Below are 20,624 nucleotides of genomic sequence, written 5' to 3'. Positions count from 1 at the left end.
TACTCTCAATTTTGATCTCCCAATGCGTATGTCACACCAAACTGACTCAATACTGCACTGTCCAGCGATGTCGACTGGTTTCACTTCCTTGGATTTTATGTGTTTCTTAACTAATAGCATAACCCCTGCTCCCTTCCTATCCTGTCTATCCTTTCTGTAGACGTTGTACTCCCCAAATTCCAGTTCTGCATTCCTTATATCCGTGTGACACAACGTCTCTGATATCCCAACAATATCTGCCTTTGATGTTTTGAGCAGTATCTCAAATTCATCAAATTTATTTATCAAACTCCTAGCATTGGTGTACACACAAGTATACATGCACCTGTTCCTATTCTTAGCTACCTTAACACAACCCATGTGTTTACTTGTACTGCAATGACTCTCAGCAGTCTCTGAAATATCCTACATCTTGTTTTCCAGGCTGCTGCTCATTCCAATAGAAGCAGTTCAAGAATCACTTTTACCTCTGCCAGTGGCTACTGTTAATCTATTAGTCCTTGTATCCCCCCCCCCCCAAAGCTAGCAGTTTTCCGACCCACCTAACACTGCCTCAATAGCATCAGCAAATATTCTTGCACCCTTTCTATTTAAGTGTATCCCATCCCTGTAGAAGCAGTCTCTCCTGTTAACAAGTACAGACCAGGCTGAAAAAAATTTTACCCTTGAGCCTTTCACAATCATTCCAGGGCCGAATTGATCGACAAGGATCTCATCATATACTCCCTCCTATCATGTATGGGCAGAATTGCAGATACTTTCAAATTCAACTCGAATTCACGGCTTTTTTTCAACAGTGACCTGTACTTGTTAAGTAATTCTGCCAGTCTCCTACTCTTAATATCATTTGTGCCAATGTGTACAACTATATCACCTTTTGTGCCCTTAAAAGATGATATCCGCTTTACAACGTCATCAACCTTTGCCCCTGGCAGACATACCCTGGTCCTGTTCCACATATCCTTTTTACAAAGCATGTTCTCCGTTTTCCTGACAATAGAGTCACCAACAACTACTAGTTCCTGTGGGACCAGCGCATTCTGCCTTGGAGGTTGCTGCTGTGTTGCATGATGACCAAGTGCAAGCTCTGGCATTGATGTGGGCAGCTGAGAGCCTGATGGGTCCCCTCACTTTAGATCCTTCGAAGACATCCACCCCGTCCTTCAAACTCTCACATAGGCCCAAAACAACGCTGAGTTGTCGCCTGATTTCGTTACACTCCTTGCAATCCACACACACAAAGACATCCCCCATGGCAATATCATGTCCCATACCCGATTGCTCCAGAAACATTATGGAACAAACAGTTAGGAGGAACCCTACTGTAATACAAATTGTTACGGCCTCTAAGGTGGTGGTGGTGGTAAGTAGCAAAGCTTGGAAGGGGGTATGGTTGCCGACTAGGATGGCTACTCCTCCATGGGCAATCCCAGGGTCCAATCCCAGCTCTATCTTTGTGAGTAACTGAACAATTACACAAGTATGGGTCCTCATTTGCCTTTAAATATGTTTCCTGCAATCAAAAGCAAGTTGGCTCATGCTTAAGCAGAAGAGCTTTGATGTCATCACTATTTTGATGAAATCCAAAACAGTTGTAGAACTGTCTTGGATAAAAAAAAATTTGAATGCATCCATTATTTAGGTTTGTTGTGTCCATCTGGTGGCTTCCGAAGGGCTGAGGGCTTGGTTTTCTCAGTCCTAGCTTTATCTTTCTTTGGGAAGAAAGAACGTTCACCTGTCTCCATATCTTCTTCAGTTGCAAAACATTCAGGACTGATTCATCCAGTACCTCCTTATCTTCTACATTGTTTCTTGTATTGCAGGTGGCTCTTCTGATATTTGTACCTTTCTTTACCACTTGGTTTTGGTAGTGGTGGAGCACTACAAGGTACGGAAATAGGAGTGGCAGCTGACTATGTTTTTTGGGTGGGCTTCTGTGAATGCAATAAATAGTGTGCAATCAGAGAAAACGACTCTTTTGGTGCTACAGTCATCAGTTTATGTACTGATGGTGCACTTCGCAGAAACCTTCTGGGCATATGAAGGCTTTCTATTATTTATTGGTTGGATGCATTTTCTGGCCTCCTGATAGGATATGTTCAGTTCTGTTTCCATTTTTTGAATTTTTTTTTGTCTTTCCACCTCTGGCATGCTCTGGAGTAGGCAGGGTGCTCTCCTTGGCAATTTATACAGATCGGTTTGGAAGCTGAACACTCCTTGCTCTCGTGATCTTTCACACCACATTGAGCACAGGCAGGATTACCACGACAAGCTGTTTGTGAGTGGCCGTATTTTTGACATCTAAAACACCTCAGTGGGTTTGGAATGAAAATCCTCACTGGGCAGTTTAAGTAGCCTGCCTTGATGGAACATGGAGGCTGTGGTGTGTTGAATGTTAGAATGAGAACTTGGGTAGGGACGAGATTCACATCCTTCTGCATTGATATTCTTTTGACAGCCGTCACTCCTTGGTCTTTTAGTTCAGAGCAGAGCTCTTCTTCAGAGATAGGAAGAAGATCCCACTCTGAAATGACACCTCATGAAGAGTTCATAGTTTTGTGGGGGGGGTTACAGTGATAGGATTCCATCTATTGATATGACTTTCAGGATTTTTTCCACCTGTTTCCCGTTTGAAGCTTGACCAAAAAGGTTGGCAGAATGCAGTCATTTTACAGATTTAGGCGATCCTGCAACCTTTGTAATCCTTTCTGGATAAAGAAGGGTGGAAGGGTGATATCTTCCCAATTGACTGCTCTCTGGCGGAATGGAGAATGAGGAAAAGTGGCACTTTTCCTCATTCTTTTGAGGAAAACTTTTGGTGTTATCATCTCGATTAGGTAGGGACCTTGTTGGGATCCCAGAAGAAAGAGAAGGATTTAAATTACTCATAGGAGTAAAATAAAAATTTCAGATGCCCTGTACCTCACCCACCATGAAGCCCTAAGAGGGAACTAGCAGGTACTGTGTACACGAATGTGATGCCAAGTTCGCTTAGGAGCACCATATCCATGTTTCCAATAAGCCTTGATCCCGTCTCAGGAGCCTGAGATGCTAATGCGCCAATAAAATACAAACCAACAACCAACAAACCCATCTCAGGACCAAAGGGAGGGAGACTTATTGGAAAGCAGTTGACCCCTAGCAGTAAGAATCACCGTCTGATTGATCCCAGTTAGGCCAGTCCAGGACCACCTGTCTTGTCGCAGCAGGGGCTGAAGTGGTGTATTATGGCTGGGCCCCCCTCAAACACCAGGATTCCCCTTTCCAAGTTTCCATGAGTTGCGCCGCACGGCTGCACATGCCGGATTCCAATGATGTAACCCTGGAACTAAGGTATGGGACGTTATATCCCAGTGATGCTAATCTGGAAAGCCAGCAGCATCCAGCATCACTGGGAGGTCCCCTCACCACATACAGGTGCCCATGTCGACGGGTGGAGATAAGGACTTGATATATTGGAGTAACCATATTTAAACACATTTAATGACAAAATTCCAAATCATGTTTGTTCTGGTTTAGATATACTGCACTTAAAAGTGTACAAACTAAGTTATGCACTATTCAATGTTGTTTTCTCCTTGGCCTTCTTCACGTTTGCCGAACACTATCAACTCCAGCTCTACAGATTCTTGCAGGCACTTTACCACTTGACCTTTTTTTTTTTTTATGAAAATCCCAAACACAAAAGGTATCAAAACCTATAGTACTTAGTACTGTGCATGGGTTGAAGGAGAAGTATGGGGGGGGGATGCTGGAAACTTTGCTCTAGAGACTAAACATGGGTTTCACCACTTCAAGCCTCCAATAAGCAAAGTGGTCGTTTTACAGATATAGGCGATCCTGCAAATATTGCATCGGTTGATGAGAGTCATCTACCACCTGCATGTTGTATTTAGAGGTCTTTGTTTTTACATCTGCTGAGGCATTTCTATGGAATTTCAGGGAATCGCTGTTAATCCGCAGGCTGATCCTAAAACTGAATGAACCAGATGCTGGAATTTATTACTGAACATTTGGCAGAAGAGATGGAGTTGTACAGAAAAAGTAGCCATTACCAAAAAATTTTTCCTGACATAACTACACTACTTTGAGTCACTGAAAAAAATGGGTGCTTGCCCTCAAGAATAATGGAACTGGGAGCTCAACCTACCAAGTGATGCACTCTCGATTCGGGCCCCAGAACAGAATAACCAAGTGCTAGCTACTCTGGTTCAAAGGGATTTAGTTTTATTAGGAGACTCAATTTTCAGGTAAATGGGAAATTTTTTTGTAATAAGGATAGGTGGACTAGAACCAGGGTATGGCTGCTGGGAGCAACCATTAATGTCACCAACAGACTGTCACATTTTAAGGGGGCAAAGAGAATATTATTATTCATCTGGAGACTAATGACATTAAGCATACATGACCTGAGTTTGTTAGACAAATACAGGACCATACTGAAGAAGTGCTGCGAGTTAGGTCACAATGTCTATGTCTGCAATTCTGCCCAGGCACAATAGGAAGAAGGATTATATGCTGAAAGCCTTGTGGATTAACTCAAGACTTGAAGGAATCTGCAAGGCTTTTGGGAGGAAATTTCTATCAGCTTGACCCGCACATGAGGCAGAAGGAATCTGTTTTGTAGAGACGGGATACATTTAAACAAAAGTGGTGCAAGAGTTTTTGTCAGTATTATTGAGGATACTTTAAAGGTTCAGGGAAACTGCTAGTTTGGGGGGGGGATAAGGGTAATATAGATATGCGTTTATCTGATAATATTGTTCAAAGTAACACTTGCACGTACCTCAAGAGTTCTTGTTTATTACCACAACAGAACATAGCAAGATGTTCTGAGGGCAAAAACATTTCAAATAAGCAGACAGCTAATGCCAAGGAAGCAAGCATAAATAACTTTAAGAGGTGTGTCAGGGTAGTTCACTATACAAGAACACTAAGTCTTAATTGTTTATACAGTAATGCCAGAAGTGTCCTCAATAAAATGAGTGAATTTGAACTGCTGGTTAAGGCAAGTAATGCTGACATAATAGGGCTTACAGAAATGTGGTGCCACCGAGAGATAGGGGATGATGATGAGTTTCAGTACGATATGTATAATGTATTTATTATTATTATTATTAGCCATATGGTGCAAGGAAGCCTGAGCCTTATGCTGCACCGGCCAAAAAAAAAATTTCCCTATTACCCTGAGAGAGAGAGAGAAGTAGAAAGGAATCACTAAGAAAGAGAAGAATGATGATAACCAGCTTGGGACCCTGGGTGTGCCAAGCCCATACTCACCAGATGTGAGCCCCCCTGGGGGTAAAAGGATAGGGAAGACAGAAGGGATGGTGGGGGGGATCATGCTTCTTATCAAAAAGCAGCCTGAGCGTGATGAAAGCCTTTCCGGATTCAGGCGTTTCGCATGCTAATATAGAATCTGTATGGTGTGAGGTAGCTGGAAGCAAAGGTATAATGAGAGTGGGAGTAATCTACAGGCCTGTGATTGTGAAGATTATGATGAGAGCCTCTACATGCAAATGGAATGAGTAAGTAAGCACATGAATGTCTTATTATGGGTGATTTTAATTATGTGCCTATAATTGATTGGAGCAAATGGGAAGGAAACTCCACATGGGAGACAAAATTTGTATCAACATGTCAGGGAAAGTACTAGGGAAAAGAATACTCTACACTTCATCACCATCCATGAACCAGATGACATAATAGGGCTGACAGTATAGGAACCTGTAGCAAAAAGTGATCACTGAGTTCTACAGTGAACGATGAAGAAAGAGGTAGAAGTAGTTAAAGGCAAAGGAATGGGTTATAATTTCAGGAAAGGAAATTACGATGGCTTAAGGTGCTACATGGCCTCTATTAACTGGAGAGATATCTCACAGAGAGCAAATACAATTAAATTATGGCATACCTTTAAAACATTAATCACAGAAGTCTTGAATGCTTATATACCATTAAAAAAATACTCCATGAGGAGGATTCCAAGTTGGATGAATAATGAAGTTGCCAGATTACTTGAGCAGAAAAAGATGGTATGGAAAAGTTACAGAGCATTAAAAAGTACTGAAGCCTATAACAGCCACAGAAAAGATTAGGCTGGCAATGGCAGATTATGAGAAATCGCTGGCACAGATAGCAAAGAAGGGGGATAAGGAATTCTTCACACATATAAGTGCAAAGAGAAGGACAAACCAGATTGGACCCTTATGTAATGGACATGGGATAGTATTAGATTCCCCAGCTGAAGTTGCAGATGAACTCAACAGTTACTTTGCATTGATATTTACAGAAGAAAAACCCTTTACGTCAATGAGAAATTATGGGAGTGAAGTTGAAAAAAATGTAATTAATGATGTTGAAATTTAACATGTTTATTTAATGAAAAAAAAACTTGAACCAACAGGCCAGTAAAGATCCTGGTGTTAATGGCATTTACCCTACCCTTTAATCTTAAGGAAGGAGGCAAATGAGTGCATTGAACCATAGAGGCTAATTATGAGAGTATCACTGGACTAAGGAAAGATTCTGTTGGATTGAAAAAGTGCCAATGTATCTTCAATACATAAGGGTGGTTCTAAGAGTGAAGTGGGAAATTACAGGTCGGTTAGTCTAACTTCAGTAGTACCGAAAATCATGGAGACTATGATCAAGGGTGGAATTCAGGATTACTTAGATAGAAATTGAATTCTGAAGGATACTTAGCATGGTTTGTAAAGAGAAAATCATGTTTAACGAATCTGGTTAGCTATTTTGACAGGGTCACCCAAGAGCTGTACTTAGGGAATAATTTCAATGTCAGTCCCACATGAACGGTTACTTTATAAGTTGGAACAGGTTGGAATCACAGTGAAAATCCTTAGATAGATAGCAGGGTGGCTTCAGGGCAGGAGGTAGAGGGTTGTGATAAATGGTTATTCCTCAGATTGGGTTGATGTAAGAAGTGGGGTTCCCCAAGGATCAGTATTAGGACCATTGTTGTTTTTGATTTTCATAAATTACATCGATGAAGGGATAGAGGGCGTGATGTCTAAATTTGCAGATGATGTAAAGATTGGTAGAGTAGTTAATGATTACTGCCAAGCAGAGCTTCTTCAGAACGACCTAGATATAAGGGATGGTCAGAAAAATGGCAGCTATGCTTTAGTCCAGCAAAGTGTAAGGTATTGCACCTGGGGAACAGTAACCCCAAAATAACTTATACACTTGGCAGAGTTGAACTAAAGCCGGTAGTGGAGGAAAGGGACTCGTGTATTATGATATGGTGAGATATGGAGTTCTCCGAGCATTGATGACTAGTTGCAAGGAAGGCCCATGGTGTCCTATCAATGACTTATCGAACAATTTTGGCGAGTAGAGATAAGGACATCATAATCCCATTATATAAGGCTATTGTTAGACCACACTTGGAATACTATGTTCACGTATGGAGAACATCTCTCTAAAGAAAGATATAGAGATGTTTTCCATATCTTTCTTTAGATTGGAGATGCTTTTTGAAAGGATCCAATGACGGGTAACTCGCCTGATGAGATCGGCAAAAGGGCGTCCATATGAGGAAAGACTTCAAATATGTGGGTTGCAGAGCTTGGAAATTAGGCACCTTAGAGGAGACTTGATTGAGGTGTTTAAAGCTCTGAGAGGCATAAATAAAATTAATGAGGATGAAATTTTCACAGTCATAAATGATTCTAGAACAAGGGGCCATAATTTCAAGTTACGGGGGAGAGCTATTTAGATTGGATTACAGGAAGTTTTATTTTAGGCAGCAAGTTATAAATTACTGGAATAGGTTACCTATATGGGTGGTAGACGCTGACAGTTTGGGGAAATTCAGAGTTCAGCTGGATAATTATCTAAGGGAGGAGGGAAATGCAAAGGTTGTCCATTTCCTTTTTTCTTATTAACTATTATTATTTTTTATTATATTTTCTTGTTATTTTTTTTAAATTTTCTTCTCATTATTATAAATTTGTTTTTCTTCTCATTATTATAAATTTGTTTTTATTCTTATTTTATTTTTTGTTATTTTATTTTATATTATTATTATGTTTTATTTTTTTTTGGCTGGTGTAGCATAAGCCATAGGCTTCCTTGCATCATGTGGCCATTAGTGATACTTCCATCATCAAACAGAAAATGGTTTTCACCTCCACTGTTTACCTCCTGCATACTAACTGGACATGGTTTGATTAATGCAAAACTTTACCAAGTCAGACTTAAATATGGTCTGCTTATGTGGATTTAAGATCGGCCCTTAAAGCAACAGTTCCAAACTTGTTTCTTGGATGTGAGGAGCTACTTATATCTATCAATAATTTCCAGGCCCTTCAAACCTCTGCAATGTTGCTTTTAATCATAGGAAGACTTTTAACCTCAAGTTAATTCAAGCAATCAAATTGAAAATACATCATAAATGAAAATACGACATATTGCCTCGTCTGTCATCCCAATAGCCTCATGTACAAAATTATGCTGGTTTTTCAACACACGAAGAAGGTTTTAACAGACATTGTATTTTTCTGGTTCATCCTTTATTATGACTCTCCACAACTCAATCCTTCCTCTGTACAGTAATACCGTCATTAACTGGTGACTTCTGATACCATTCCAGATTAGTAGTAGTAGTAGTAGTGGCATGTGATGCAAGAAAGCAAATGTATGAGCTTATGCAGCATCAGCCAAAAAAAAAAAAAAAAAAAAATCACACCATTCCCTCCAAATGCCTGTCCAGTTCCTCCTTAAATTTATTCAACCTATCAACTTCCACAACGACAGATGGAAGTTTGTTCCAGCAATTAACCACCCGCTGGCTAAAGGAAAATTTCTGCACATCTATTCTACATCTGTCTTTTCTTAATTTGAATTTATGCCCCCTTAGATTCGTAATCTGAACAAGTGGAAGGATCCCATCAGAATTCAGCGTACTCAACCCATTCAAGGCCTTATATACCTCAATCAGATCACCGCGCAGGTGCCTAGTCTCCAGCCACTGCAATTTGTAGAACTTAAGCCTCTCATGGTAAGAGGATCCCTTCATTCCCCTCACCAATCTTGTTGCCCTTCTCTGTACACGCTCAAGTAAATCTACATCCTTCCTAAAATGAGGCCTCCAGACCTGTACGCAGTACTCAAGCCGTGGCCTGACCATTGCCTTATACAGAGGGATAATCACCTCCTTTTCCCTGCTAGCAAAATTCCTATATATCATTGACAAAACCCCATGACCTGCCCTGGCAGCCTGTCTGCATTGCTCAGAAAACTTCATATCAGCCTGCACAATTACTCCCAGGTCTTTTTCATTTTCTACCACCTTAAGTGTAGTACCACACAGTTGGTACGTTTCTCTGGGGTTACTTCTTCCCATATGTAGTACTTTGCATTTGTCAAGGTTAAACTTCAGTTGCTACTTCTTAGCCCATCTGCCCAAATTATCTAGATCCTGTTGCAGTAGCACACTGCCATTACTGTCATTAACAACCCTGCCAACCTTTGTATCATCTGCAAACTTCGACATTAAGCCTGATATACCTTCATCATTGATAAATATACAAAACAACAGTGGACCTAACACCGAACCCTGTGGGACTCCACTAATAACATTAGTCCAAGAAGAGCAGCACCCACTGATTACCACCCTCTGTCTTCTAGCACTTAACCATCCTTTTATCCATTGTAGCAACTTACCCTTAATACCATTCTGCTCCAATTTGTACAATAGTCTTCCATGCGCAACAGTGTCAAAAGCTTTCCTGAAATCCAAATATATATGATATCAAAATTATTTTTCGCATCCAGTTCCTTTGTAACCACATCATAATATCCTATCAAATTTGTCAGACAAGACTTTTCCTTAACAAACCCATGCTGTGTCTGAATTATTGCTGCAGTCTTGTCTAGGTGATCCTGCAATGCATCCTTAACCAGCAACTCCATTATTTTACCCGGAACAGAAGTTAAACTAATTGGTCTGTAATTACTCGTGTCACCCTTCGATCCCCCTTTGTGAATTGGGGATACATTTGCACATCTCCAGTCCGTGGGAACCTCCCCTGAGTCCAAGGATGCTCTCATAATTATGGCTAAGGGTTTGCTTAGTTGCTTTGCCGTCTCCTTTAATATAACTGGATAGATCCCATCCACCCCAGGTGCTTTTCTTACGTTTAACTTCAACAATTTCTCTTCCACTTTGCTCTCGGTTATTACAAAATCATTAAGTACCTTGCTACAATATGATAACCTTCTGCCATTTTCAAACCTTAATAATTCCTCACGTGTGAATGTAGATGCAAAATACTCATTCAGCTTGTTTGCTTTCTGAGCAGGATCATCAACAGTCGAACCATCAATGTCAAGTGGACCGATTAGATTCATCCCCTTCCTTTTAGAGTTTATATAAGTAAAGAAATCCTTGCTGTTTTTCTTAGCATCTTTTGCCAAGGATTTCTCGTAATCTTTCTCGTGATTAACAGATTTACATCTAGAACTTGTTCCTGCCTTGCTGATCTTGTTTTTTTGGATAACTTTATTGCTTCTGTTTGACTGAAGACTTTTTCTTTTTGTGGACTACTTTGGGCAGCACTGGATAAAGATGTGGTTGAACAGTATCCTTTATCGTACTCCACTTCTTTTTTGTTTCCCCCTTTATGCTATTTTCTCTTTATTTCTTTATCTTCTCCTCTGTTCTGTCTCCTGGGTGAAAGGAAATTATTGTGTGTGTGTGTGTGTGTGTGTGTATACGGGGTTCTTTTGAATGTTTTCAACCTCACTTTGGACATTCAGTACATGACTGCTGATATTAGCACCGTTGTGGCCTACCTCCCCATGGTGAAGAGGACACTGGACAGGCTTTCCAGGTGATCACCCTCCTGGTGACAAAATGGCCACAAACAACTAAACAATGCAACAACACGCACACACATACATAACATTAGGCGCCTCCGTAGCGAGGTGGGAAGGAGCAGCAGTGCGTAGCACACGCTTCTTGATTAGACCGGGGTTCGAGCCCGTCACCACCAAATACGGAGGATGCAGAAAGGTCATTCAGGGAATGACCACCGCATATCCCAGAGCAATATGGCCTTAGTTGCTAATGCTCCTAAAAACCAAAATAACAACAACAACAAAACATTACGCACATTTCTGGCCTTTTATACAGTTCTGTCTTCATTACAGTGTACCAAGGCAGAGTTGAACTTACGTTTAGGTGCCATTCTATGTAAGATACTATACATGTCAAATCATGTTTATAATATTAAGTAGAGTCCCTGACTTCCTGCCAGGATGGGCACTATACAAGATGTATTCTACAAACTAAAACAATAAAAATATGTTTTACGAACAAGGGTCTGGAAATGCTTCAAGAAGCCACTAGAAATTTTTTTCTGCAATAGTAGGATAATAGAAATTAGTTGCAAAAGTAATGTTTACAGTGGGGTAGAGCCCAGGTTAAGCAGTTGTAAGACAAATGTTTTAATAACAAAACAAGTTTATTCAAGAAATTTTATTTAAACAAAAAATGAGAAAAAAATGTAGTGTTACAAGACAAAAGAGTGTTTATGTCAGTCCAGTTACATGAGGCAACTGTTGTTAGTACTGTAGTACAAGCACATACTAAAAATCACTTATGACACTGAAAGAACAGACTTGACTGTATCCACAATACACAGAAAATGAATGCCTGCTTAGAGTGACTAGTGTCACATGCTAGTGCACATGGTAAACCCGTCATAACTATAAACATGATGTGTGTTTTGTTTAATGAATGGGGAAAATGGTAGTGATAAAAGCAATTAGTTATTTGCATCTTTTTTGTGAACTCCAATTTCTTTAAAAGATGTCTCTAGCATAAGGTACTTTTGAATAGCACTAGGAACCATTCAAAACTAAGAGCCATTCAAAAATTTGCTAACTAAGCATTTTCATACTCATGTTTATGTACTCATTTTTCTTACATTATTTTTGTCCATAAAACCCACTCTCCAATTTACTGCACTTATTTCAGGAACATCCTGTATATCTTTTATTTGCAACTCTTATGGTATATCAAACATTATTTATATTAGTGTAATAATAGAGCAACAAATTACCAGTGCCATTTCCGAAGTTTGGTGAAAGGCATTATACTCATCAATCTTGCAACGAAGTTCATCCTCCTCAAGTGAATCAAAAAACAATGGTGAAGTACGGTCCTAAGAAATGATCAAAAACAAATTATTCTGATAACAAAATAGCTGACTATATTAAATTGGCTTCTAACCATTAAAAATAAATGAATTTAAAACAAATAACTTATAAAATTCCATGCAAACTAAAAGTACATTAACTAGATACAAGTGATCTTCACACAGCTCCAAAATGCTTTATAAAAAGTTCCTAAATCGCCTGAATTTCTCAGTTAAGATGTGGACTACTTCTGGACAATTTATATCTCAAGATATAGCAAATATAGGCTGAAATTCTATTGTATGATATATGGTGGGTGTGATTAGTTTTGCCAATGGCCACTTGGCATGAGTAGAACCAATCAGCAAGTTTTTTTGTTTTTTTTAACTGCTAGTTTTGGTTCTCAGACTTTCTCTGCTGTTATTTAATTCTAATTAACTCCCCTAAATAATTTTTTAAAGAGACCAAAAAATTTCTGGTAATGCTGCTAAACATAAGCAGGTGTCAGAAGTGTTGCAGATACTTTTAGCACTTTAGCACATCTTATGTGAGTTCTATAGTACAGAGTCATTGCAGCGTTTAATTTGAAATAGCAGAAGAATTAAGATCTTCAGTTTTTTTTTACAGCGAAATAAAAAAATATATATATAAATCAAAAAGGAAAGGAATGACAGATCAGACTTGCTTTAAATTAACACAACTTTTTAATACTGCAAAATCACTGACCAATTCTACAATATTAAATTAAAAATGTACTTACAATGTAAAATAACTGAATATTTTAAAGTTTATTTTTCTGAACACAGTCTGTTAAAATAGGAATGAAAGAAAAAAAGTGTTGTCAAATCCTACTAAATAAAATCATATGTTTATTAGGATGAAAGATAAAAATCTGAAGGTTTATAAGACATTGGTAAAACAGTCATTCAAATAGTGCATTTAAACGAGGTGTGTTCAAGTTACAAAATCCCAAATTAATTTCTCATAAAATATCCAAGATAGAGAAATAAAATATGTAATTTTTCAACATAATATCCTAGAAGAAGCACACATTTTTCACACATGTTCTTCCAAGCTGTGAAGGCTGATGCAAAGGTTTGTTTCAAGGTGTGTTTAGTCCACTGGTGAATGGTTGAAGTAGCTGCCTTTCAGCCAAGAAAAGTTCTTTCAAGAAAGAGCATCCTTAATGATGGAAACAACTAAGTCATTAGGACTTAGGTCAGATGAGTATGGAGGATGTGGAATAAGAAGAGGTTCTAAAGAAAAAGTTTCTCCCAGCATTTCAGAAAAACACATCAGCATGGACCGAACCGAATCACAGTTAATTCCATCAGAACAATTCACTGGCCCACTGTACTGCTATGTTGCAAATTTAGTTTTTTACAGAAAACAAAATTGAGGTTATCCCACATCCTATTATACTTGCCCGATCTTGAATCTAGTGAATTTTGGTTGTTTCCAATGATGGAGGTTGTTGTTATTTGGTTTTTAGGAGCATTAGCAACTAAGGCCATATTGCTCCGGGGATATGCGGTGGTCATTCCCTGACCTTTCCGCATCCTCTGTATTTGGTGGCTCACAGGCTCGAACCCCGGTCTAATCAAGAAGCATGTGCTACGCACTGCTGCTCCTGCCCACCTGGCTACGGAGGCGCCCCAATGATGGAGGATGATCATTGTTTGAGATGTCATTTTTTGTGTAAATCTCAATGATGCTGATTATCAGAAAACATTTATCTCCCTACAAGCACATTGGGAATTCAAGAAACACCAGACAGGGTGGTGTATAAATCTTTTTTAATGGTCGTTTTCAGCCAATAAGGACAAGAGTAAGCCAGTCAAACAACTTGGATGCAATCTGTACAACGCTGAAGAGTCCTCTTATTCAAATTTAGTGCTGCCTAGTTTACAACCCCCCAGATCACAATGAAGACTCTAGATCTGAACTGCTCACCTGGTTGGCAACAAATTTAGTACCTAGAATTTAGTACTACAAATTTAGTTGAAATCACCCACAACTCCAATTGTAGTTGTGGGTGATTTCAACTTGCCGAACCCTAAGCACGAAGATGCTCTTGTGGGCCTTGAGGTCACCCTTCGGACCTTTGACCTTACACGGTTCTTAGCACCAGCTACTAGAGGAGGCCAAGCGCTCAACCTAATATTCCATAACCTACCAGACATTAAGCTCTTGCCTAACAATTTCCAATTTCAATCAGATCACCTGCCAACTGCATACCAGTTATCCATGCATGGAAATTCCCCTGAGTTACCTGATGAGTATGCTGCTGAACTGCCTAGGGTTGCCTTCTCCACTAAATATCTCAAGCCGGATATCATTTTACAGTGCTTCAGCGGATTTGACTGGGGATGCCTCTATTCTGAGTCAACAGAAGATCATGCCACTATGGCCTTGTCCAAACAATTGAAGTTAATTGCACTCCGCAGTGCAGCCAAGAAAGTTAGGATCTGTAGCAAGTTGATTAAAAAAGAAAGAGCATAAATCCTAAAAAAGAAAAGACAAGTCCTAAACCAAGCTGTTCTTGATAGGTTGAAGAGGGGTAGAAGGATTCTATCACACCAGACAAACCATCATATCATTGATCAAAAGCTTATCCAGGAATGGGTATAGTGCAACCTCCAGCAGGCATTTCCAGATCCCTCTCCCTCACAGGACTGGTTACCTAGGGCACAGACGAACGACATAGAAATATCTAGGGAGACCCTGATTGATGTCATCAACAAATTACCTAACAAAGCTACTGTAAGACCACATGGCTTCGCATTATTCATAGTAAAAATATGCAGCACATACATTGTTGACCTTCTATTCCACATTTTCAGACGAATCTTACAATCTGGAACAGTTCCATCAATTTGGAGATCTTATCATGTCAAGCCTATTCCAAAGATTAGGAAACCTAAATTTCCGAAAGATCTGCAACCAATTTCCATCAGTTGCTCTTTACTTAAAATCTTTGAAAAAGCGATTCAGCACCTGCTTTGGTCACAGGCCCAAGTACCTTCATACCGTTCTGCACAAGAGATCAACAACTACCAATCTTCTAGATACTCTCTTCAGAATCCAACAGGCCATAAAATAATAAATCCCAGATTGACATCATCTTTCTCGGACATTAAATCGGCATACAATAGAATATACCTACCAGCTCTCTTTACTATTCTGAAGCACTACTTCGGTCTGACCAAGATTTGTAGCAAGATACCTTGCTACAAATCTTGGTCAGACCGCCTTGCTACAAATCTTGGTCCATCCTACTTCTCAGACTCAGACATCTGTCTGTTTCTGTCAACGACTTCCAGGTACCTTTCGACGTCACAAGAGGCATCCTTGTAAAGGTTCCAACAGTTTTGGAACCTTTACCTTTGTCTCTTATGTCGATGATCTGAAGTTCTATGTGAATTCAAACCATCCTGATCTGATCCTTGATATTAACCAACAGGCCTCTACACAGATAATGAAACTGGAAAACTATCTAGCCATAATTGGGTTACATCTGAACCCTTCCAAATCTGCTCAACTACCGATAACTAAAAAAAAAAAAAAAAAAAAAAAGAGTTAAAATTATGATTATGTTAAAATCTTCGTTGGCGGGGAAAGGGTGTAAAGGGTAACTTCCCACACAGACCTAGGCCTCACCTGGGATGGTGGACTCACCTTCCAGCCTCACTTTGTCAGGATGAGACAGAACGGCACATGCGGCACTTTGAGCAGTGCGTCAGGAGCTCGTTGGTATGCATCAGCCAGCACTGCTTTGTCGGTACATCCTGAGATGCATTACCCCTATCCCTCTCTACCCATCTGAAATTTTGTCATCTGCTCCTGCCTCCCACCTAAAAAAGTACCTCAATCTGGAATATTGGTTGCTCAGATGGATGAACAGGGTGGTGGGTCACTCTTTTACTATCTCCAGATCCATCCTCCAAACTAATCTAGGGACCATTTCCTGGAGACTTCTCATTATGTCAAGAATGCACTCATGCTATCTTGGTTTATCATAGGCCGAATAGATGCTTCATCTGTATCCCCATTAATCTCTGGCTCAAAGAAGACAAGAGGTGAATGCCGCGACTCCTGCCACCCTGTGCGGTTTACACTTACAAACATTGATTCCCTTAGGGGTATGTTTTCGGCCAACTGCCTCCAAATCTACAATAAACTGGTCATCAATCCTGATAAGTTCTGTGAGAATAAGCTCTACAGAAAGGAATGCCTCAAGAACTGTTACCAACTATTGAACATGTGACGATCACCTACACCTGGTCTTCTTGCCTGCTGCATTTTTTTTTTTTTTTTTTTTTTTAATTCTGATGTCTATTGCTATAAACTTTGTTTTTATTTCGAGCGTATATAAGTTCAATTATGTAACTATCTTGGGTTAAGCGCACATGTACTCTTGTACATTGTACATGTGGTTTCTTGCACCTCAGTATGTAAATATTTCCTGGCACACTGCCGTTCCAGGGTTACCCACATTTTCTTGTAGTTAATAAATGGATAATAATAATAATAATAATAATTTATCTGTATAAGAGATTTTATTTTTACTACTTACACTTCATCTTGTTTCATCTAAAATAAAATTTAAAAAGAAATCACCTGTGATATATTCCATGATATTTCTTTAATCTTGGAAAAATGCTAATTTTGCTTCTTTAATCTTGAAAAACTGCATAAGGCACCTGTGGTGAATGGGATCTATCCAGCTATATTAAAGGAGGCGGCAAAGGAAGTAAACAAACCCTTAGCTATAATTATGAGAGCATCCTTGGACTCAGAGGAAGTCCCTACAGACTGGAGATGTTCAAATGTATCCTCAATTCATAAAGGGGGATCAAGGGTGACACGAGTAATTACAGACCCGTTATTTTAACTTCTGTTCTGGGGAAAATAATGGAGTCTCTCATTAAAGATGCACTGCAGGATCATCTATAAAAGACTGCAGTAATAATTCAGACAGCATGGGTTTGTTAAGGGGAAGTCTTGTCTGACAAATTTGATTGGATACTAGGATGTGGTTACAAAGGAATGGATGAAAAAAAAAGTTTGATATCATTTACTTGGATTTCAGGAAAGCTTTTGAAACTGTTGCACATGGAAGACTACTACTGTACAAATTGGAGCAGTATGGTATTAAGGGCAAGAAGTTGCTACAATGGATAAAATGGTGGTTGAGTGGGAGAAGACAAAGAATGGTAATCAATGGACACTGCTCTTCGTGGACTAATGTTATTAGTGAAGTCTTCCAGGGTTCGGTGTTGGGCCCACTATTGTTTTGTACATTTATCAATGATATTGATGAAGGTATACAAGCTTAATGTCATTAACAACCTGCCAACCTTTGTATGCTGATGATACAAAGGTTGGCAGGTTGTTAATGACAATAATGGCAGAGTGCTACTGCAACAGGATCTAGAAAAGTTGGGCAGATGGGCTGAGAAGTGGCAACTGAAGTTTAACATTGACAAGTGCAAAGTACTGCATATGGATAGAAGTAATCCTAGAGAAATGTACCAACTCTGTGGTACTACACTTAGGGTGGTAGAAAATTCACTCCCTGAGAGTAATTATGCATTCAAATATGAAGTTTTCTGAGCAGTGCACACAGGGTCCCAGAGCAGGTCATGGGGTATTGTCAACAATATGCAGGAATTTGCTAGTAGGGAAAAGGAGGTGATTATTGCTTTGTATAAAACAATGGTCAGGACACATCTTGAGTATTGCATACAGGTCTGGAGGTCTAACTTTAGGAAGGATGTAGAGTTGCTAGGAAATGCTTAAGTTTTGCAAATTGCAGCTTGTGGAGACTAGGCTTTTGGTTTGGTTTGATTTGGTTTTTTATGGCGCATTGGCAGCTAAGGCCATAATGCGCCAAGTCAAATGGAGACTAGGCACCTGCGAGGTGATCTGATTGAGGTGTATAACACATTGAATGGGTTGAGTAGGATTGATTCTAACGAGATTCTTCTGCTTGCTCAGATTACAAACCTGAGGGGCATAAATTCAAATTGAGGAAAGACAGTTGTAGAATAGATGTGCAGAAATTTGCCTTTAGCAAATTTCCATAGGGTAGCTGATTGTTGGAACAAACTTCCATCTGTTGTGGAAGTTGATAGCTAAAATAAATTCAAGGAGGAACCGGACAAACTTTCAGAGGGAATGGATGTGTGGTTGGTTTTTTTTTTTTTTTTTTTTTTTTGGCTGATGCTACATAAGCTCATATGCTTGCTTTCTTGCATCAGATGCCTCTACTACTACTACTCTCCCAGGGCTAAAAGAGCAACAGTGAATCACAACAGACGTACCACTTATGGATCCCTTGATCTAGATCCATTCATCAGAGATGATATGAATGCATTCAATGCAAAGAAGCAGAAAAAAAGAAGGAACTGAACCCTGCTTCTTGTTTTCTAATACTGCACACCTTGACAGACAACCCAATGAATAAAAGCTTTCCCCATTTTTAATTCAGAATGTCTTGAAAGTGTGGGTGGCCCTCCAAAAACAGTTTGAAGACTTCAATTGGTAAACCTTCTAATAGAGATGAGCGAGCATAAACACTCAGAAAGACTTAAAAATATGAACATTTGGTGGAATTCTCACAAAGGTTATCCTGCATGCCACCTTGAACTCCTCAAGGAAGAGATCATTCAAGAACTAAATGATCAAAATGTAATACATGCTAAAAAGGACAGTCATCAAGAAAGATGGAGTACTTACCAATACTTTAACAGTCATTTTTACATTTAATACACCAATCTGCAACCATAAAAGCTGGATATTTAAGATGCCAAATTTGAACTTGCATTCCTAACCCAGTCCTGCTGTTTATAAATTTGGGGGCACTCAAGCAGTCTGCAGAGATGTAACCACCTGTACACTCTGTACACTCCTTCAAAAGAGGATGTTCACACAGACTGCACTACTGAAACACAGTGCTATCTAAATTGTCAGGGATATCATTCGGCATACTTGAAGGAATGTATCCAGTGGCAGACAGAAAAGAAAATTCAAAAGTACCAGACCATGAAGCAAAGAAACAGTTTTTTGTGTCTACTAAATCGCCTTCCTATGCTTCAGTTGTACAAAAGCAACAGTGCTCCATAAGAGTACAGACAGATTGTTCAGTTCCTCCAAGCATGTTAATGTCTGACTGGGCAAGATCAGGATTCTCCTCACTAAAAAACACTCTACTCAACAGCATAAAACTCTCAGTATATACACCACTGACAATACCACCAGATAAAAACACTGTACAGCAGCCAGTAAAGCAAACAAGTTCTGAAAGAGACAATCAAAAATCTTGTACTGATACCATGGACATAGATGAAAAATCACATGAGGATGATCCAATTCCTGAAATTCAAACAGAAGCATCAGCAGACCACTATTCCCAAAAAAAGGGAAAAAACAAGAATAGATAGGAAAAACACTGAAAAAAAAAAAAAATTAATGCCAGGTTGACATGGCTCCTAGAAACTGAAACATTTTAAGTTAAAATCAGTATATGGCTTTCAAAGACCTAGATTAATGCTCAATATTATAGTAAAAGCCGAAGCAAACATTTATAATGCATTTCTTAGAAATGAACATTTAATGATGATATGACTTTCGACACAACCTAGCATAACAGGATGTTTCACGATCTCTATGAATATGGTCTGCGAAGTCATCTTCCAAAATTTATCTGTAACTTCTTGAGCAATAGATCCTTTCAGGTACGTTTCCATTCTGCTCTCTCAGTGGACGAAAAATAATGCTTATCGACTCTCAAAACAAAAGCAGCAGCTCTCTATTTTTTCTATAAACTTACATGATTGACATCCTGATCCTGACTTACAACTTGATTCTCATCCAGTTACTTTTCAACATAGTATTAGATTTCTTGAAATAATACTGGATAAAAAATTAAATTTTTTGAAGCATATTAAGCATATCTGTTCAACCTGTCTAAGGAAATTAAATCTACTTAGGGTAATTTCTGCTAAGTCATGGGGTGCAGATCGTTATATGTTGCTACACCTATACATTCATTAATTACATCTCAACTGGACCATAGTTGCCTATGGTCCAGTTGATCCAGTCTATATGCCTCAACCAGACAAAGTGTATTAAAATGACTTTTCCCTGTACATAACAATGCTGAACAAATTGCACTAGGATTTTTCGTACATCTCCAATTCAGAGTCTTTGTATGGAGGCACATGAACCCTGCTGCACCTTCGTAAGCATTCTCTGCTGCCAAACTATGCAGCTAAAATCAAAAGTTTGCTGCATCATATAATTTTGGTTCACATACATTTTGGTGTAAACAGGTAAACAAAAGAGAAAACGACACTAGAAAAGAAATGAAACTTTAACACATGTAAAGAGCACTCTATACATTGCAGAGAAAATCACTGGTCACTATCACTTGGAACTCGGGGTCACCATAACCAGTA

At 39.2% G+C, this 20,624-nt stretch overlaps 1 protein-coding gene across 1 annotated transcript in view; it reads right to left on the bottom strand.

Annotated features, from left to right (window-relative positions):
* LOC150080769 (ras association domain-containing protein 1-like) overlaps nt 1-20,624 on the bottom strand; it is a 298,031-nt gene that overhangs the window by 86,037 nt on the left and 191,370 nt on the right. Inside the window, exon 5 of the mRNA XM_090380815.1 lies at nt 12,087-12,188. Coding sequence (XP_090236941.1) covers nt 12,087-12,188 — 102 coding nt within the window. The remainder of the gene's footprint in view (nt 1-12,086; nt 12,189-20,624) is intronic.

Source organism: Mastigoproctus giganteus, chromosome 9, assembly GCF_048544385.1.
Source record: "Mastigoproctus giganteus isolate SK-2022 chromosome 9, ASM4854438v1, whole genome shotgun sequence".
In the NCBI taxonomy this organism is placed as follows: domain Eukaryota; kingdom Metazoa; phylum Arthropoda; class Arachnida; order Uropygi; family Thelyphonidae; genus Mastigoproctus; species Mastigoproctus giganteus.
This window is presented reverse-complemented; position numbering and strand designations above follow the sequence as displayed.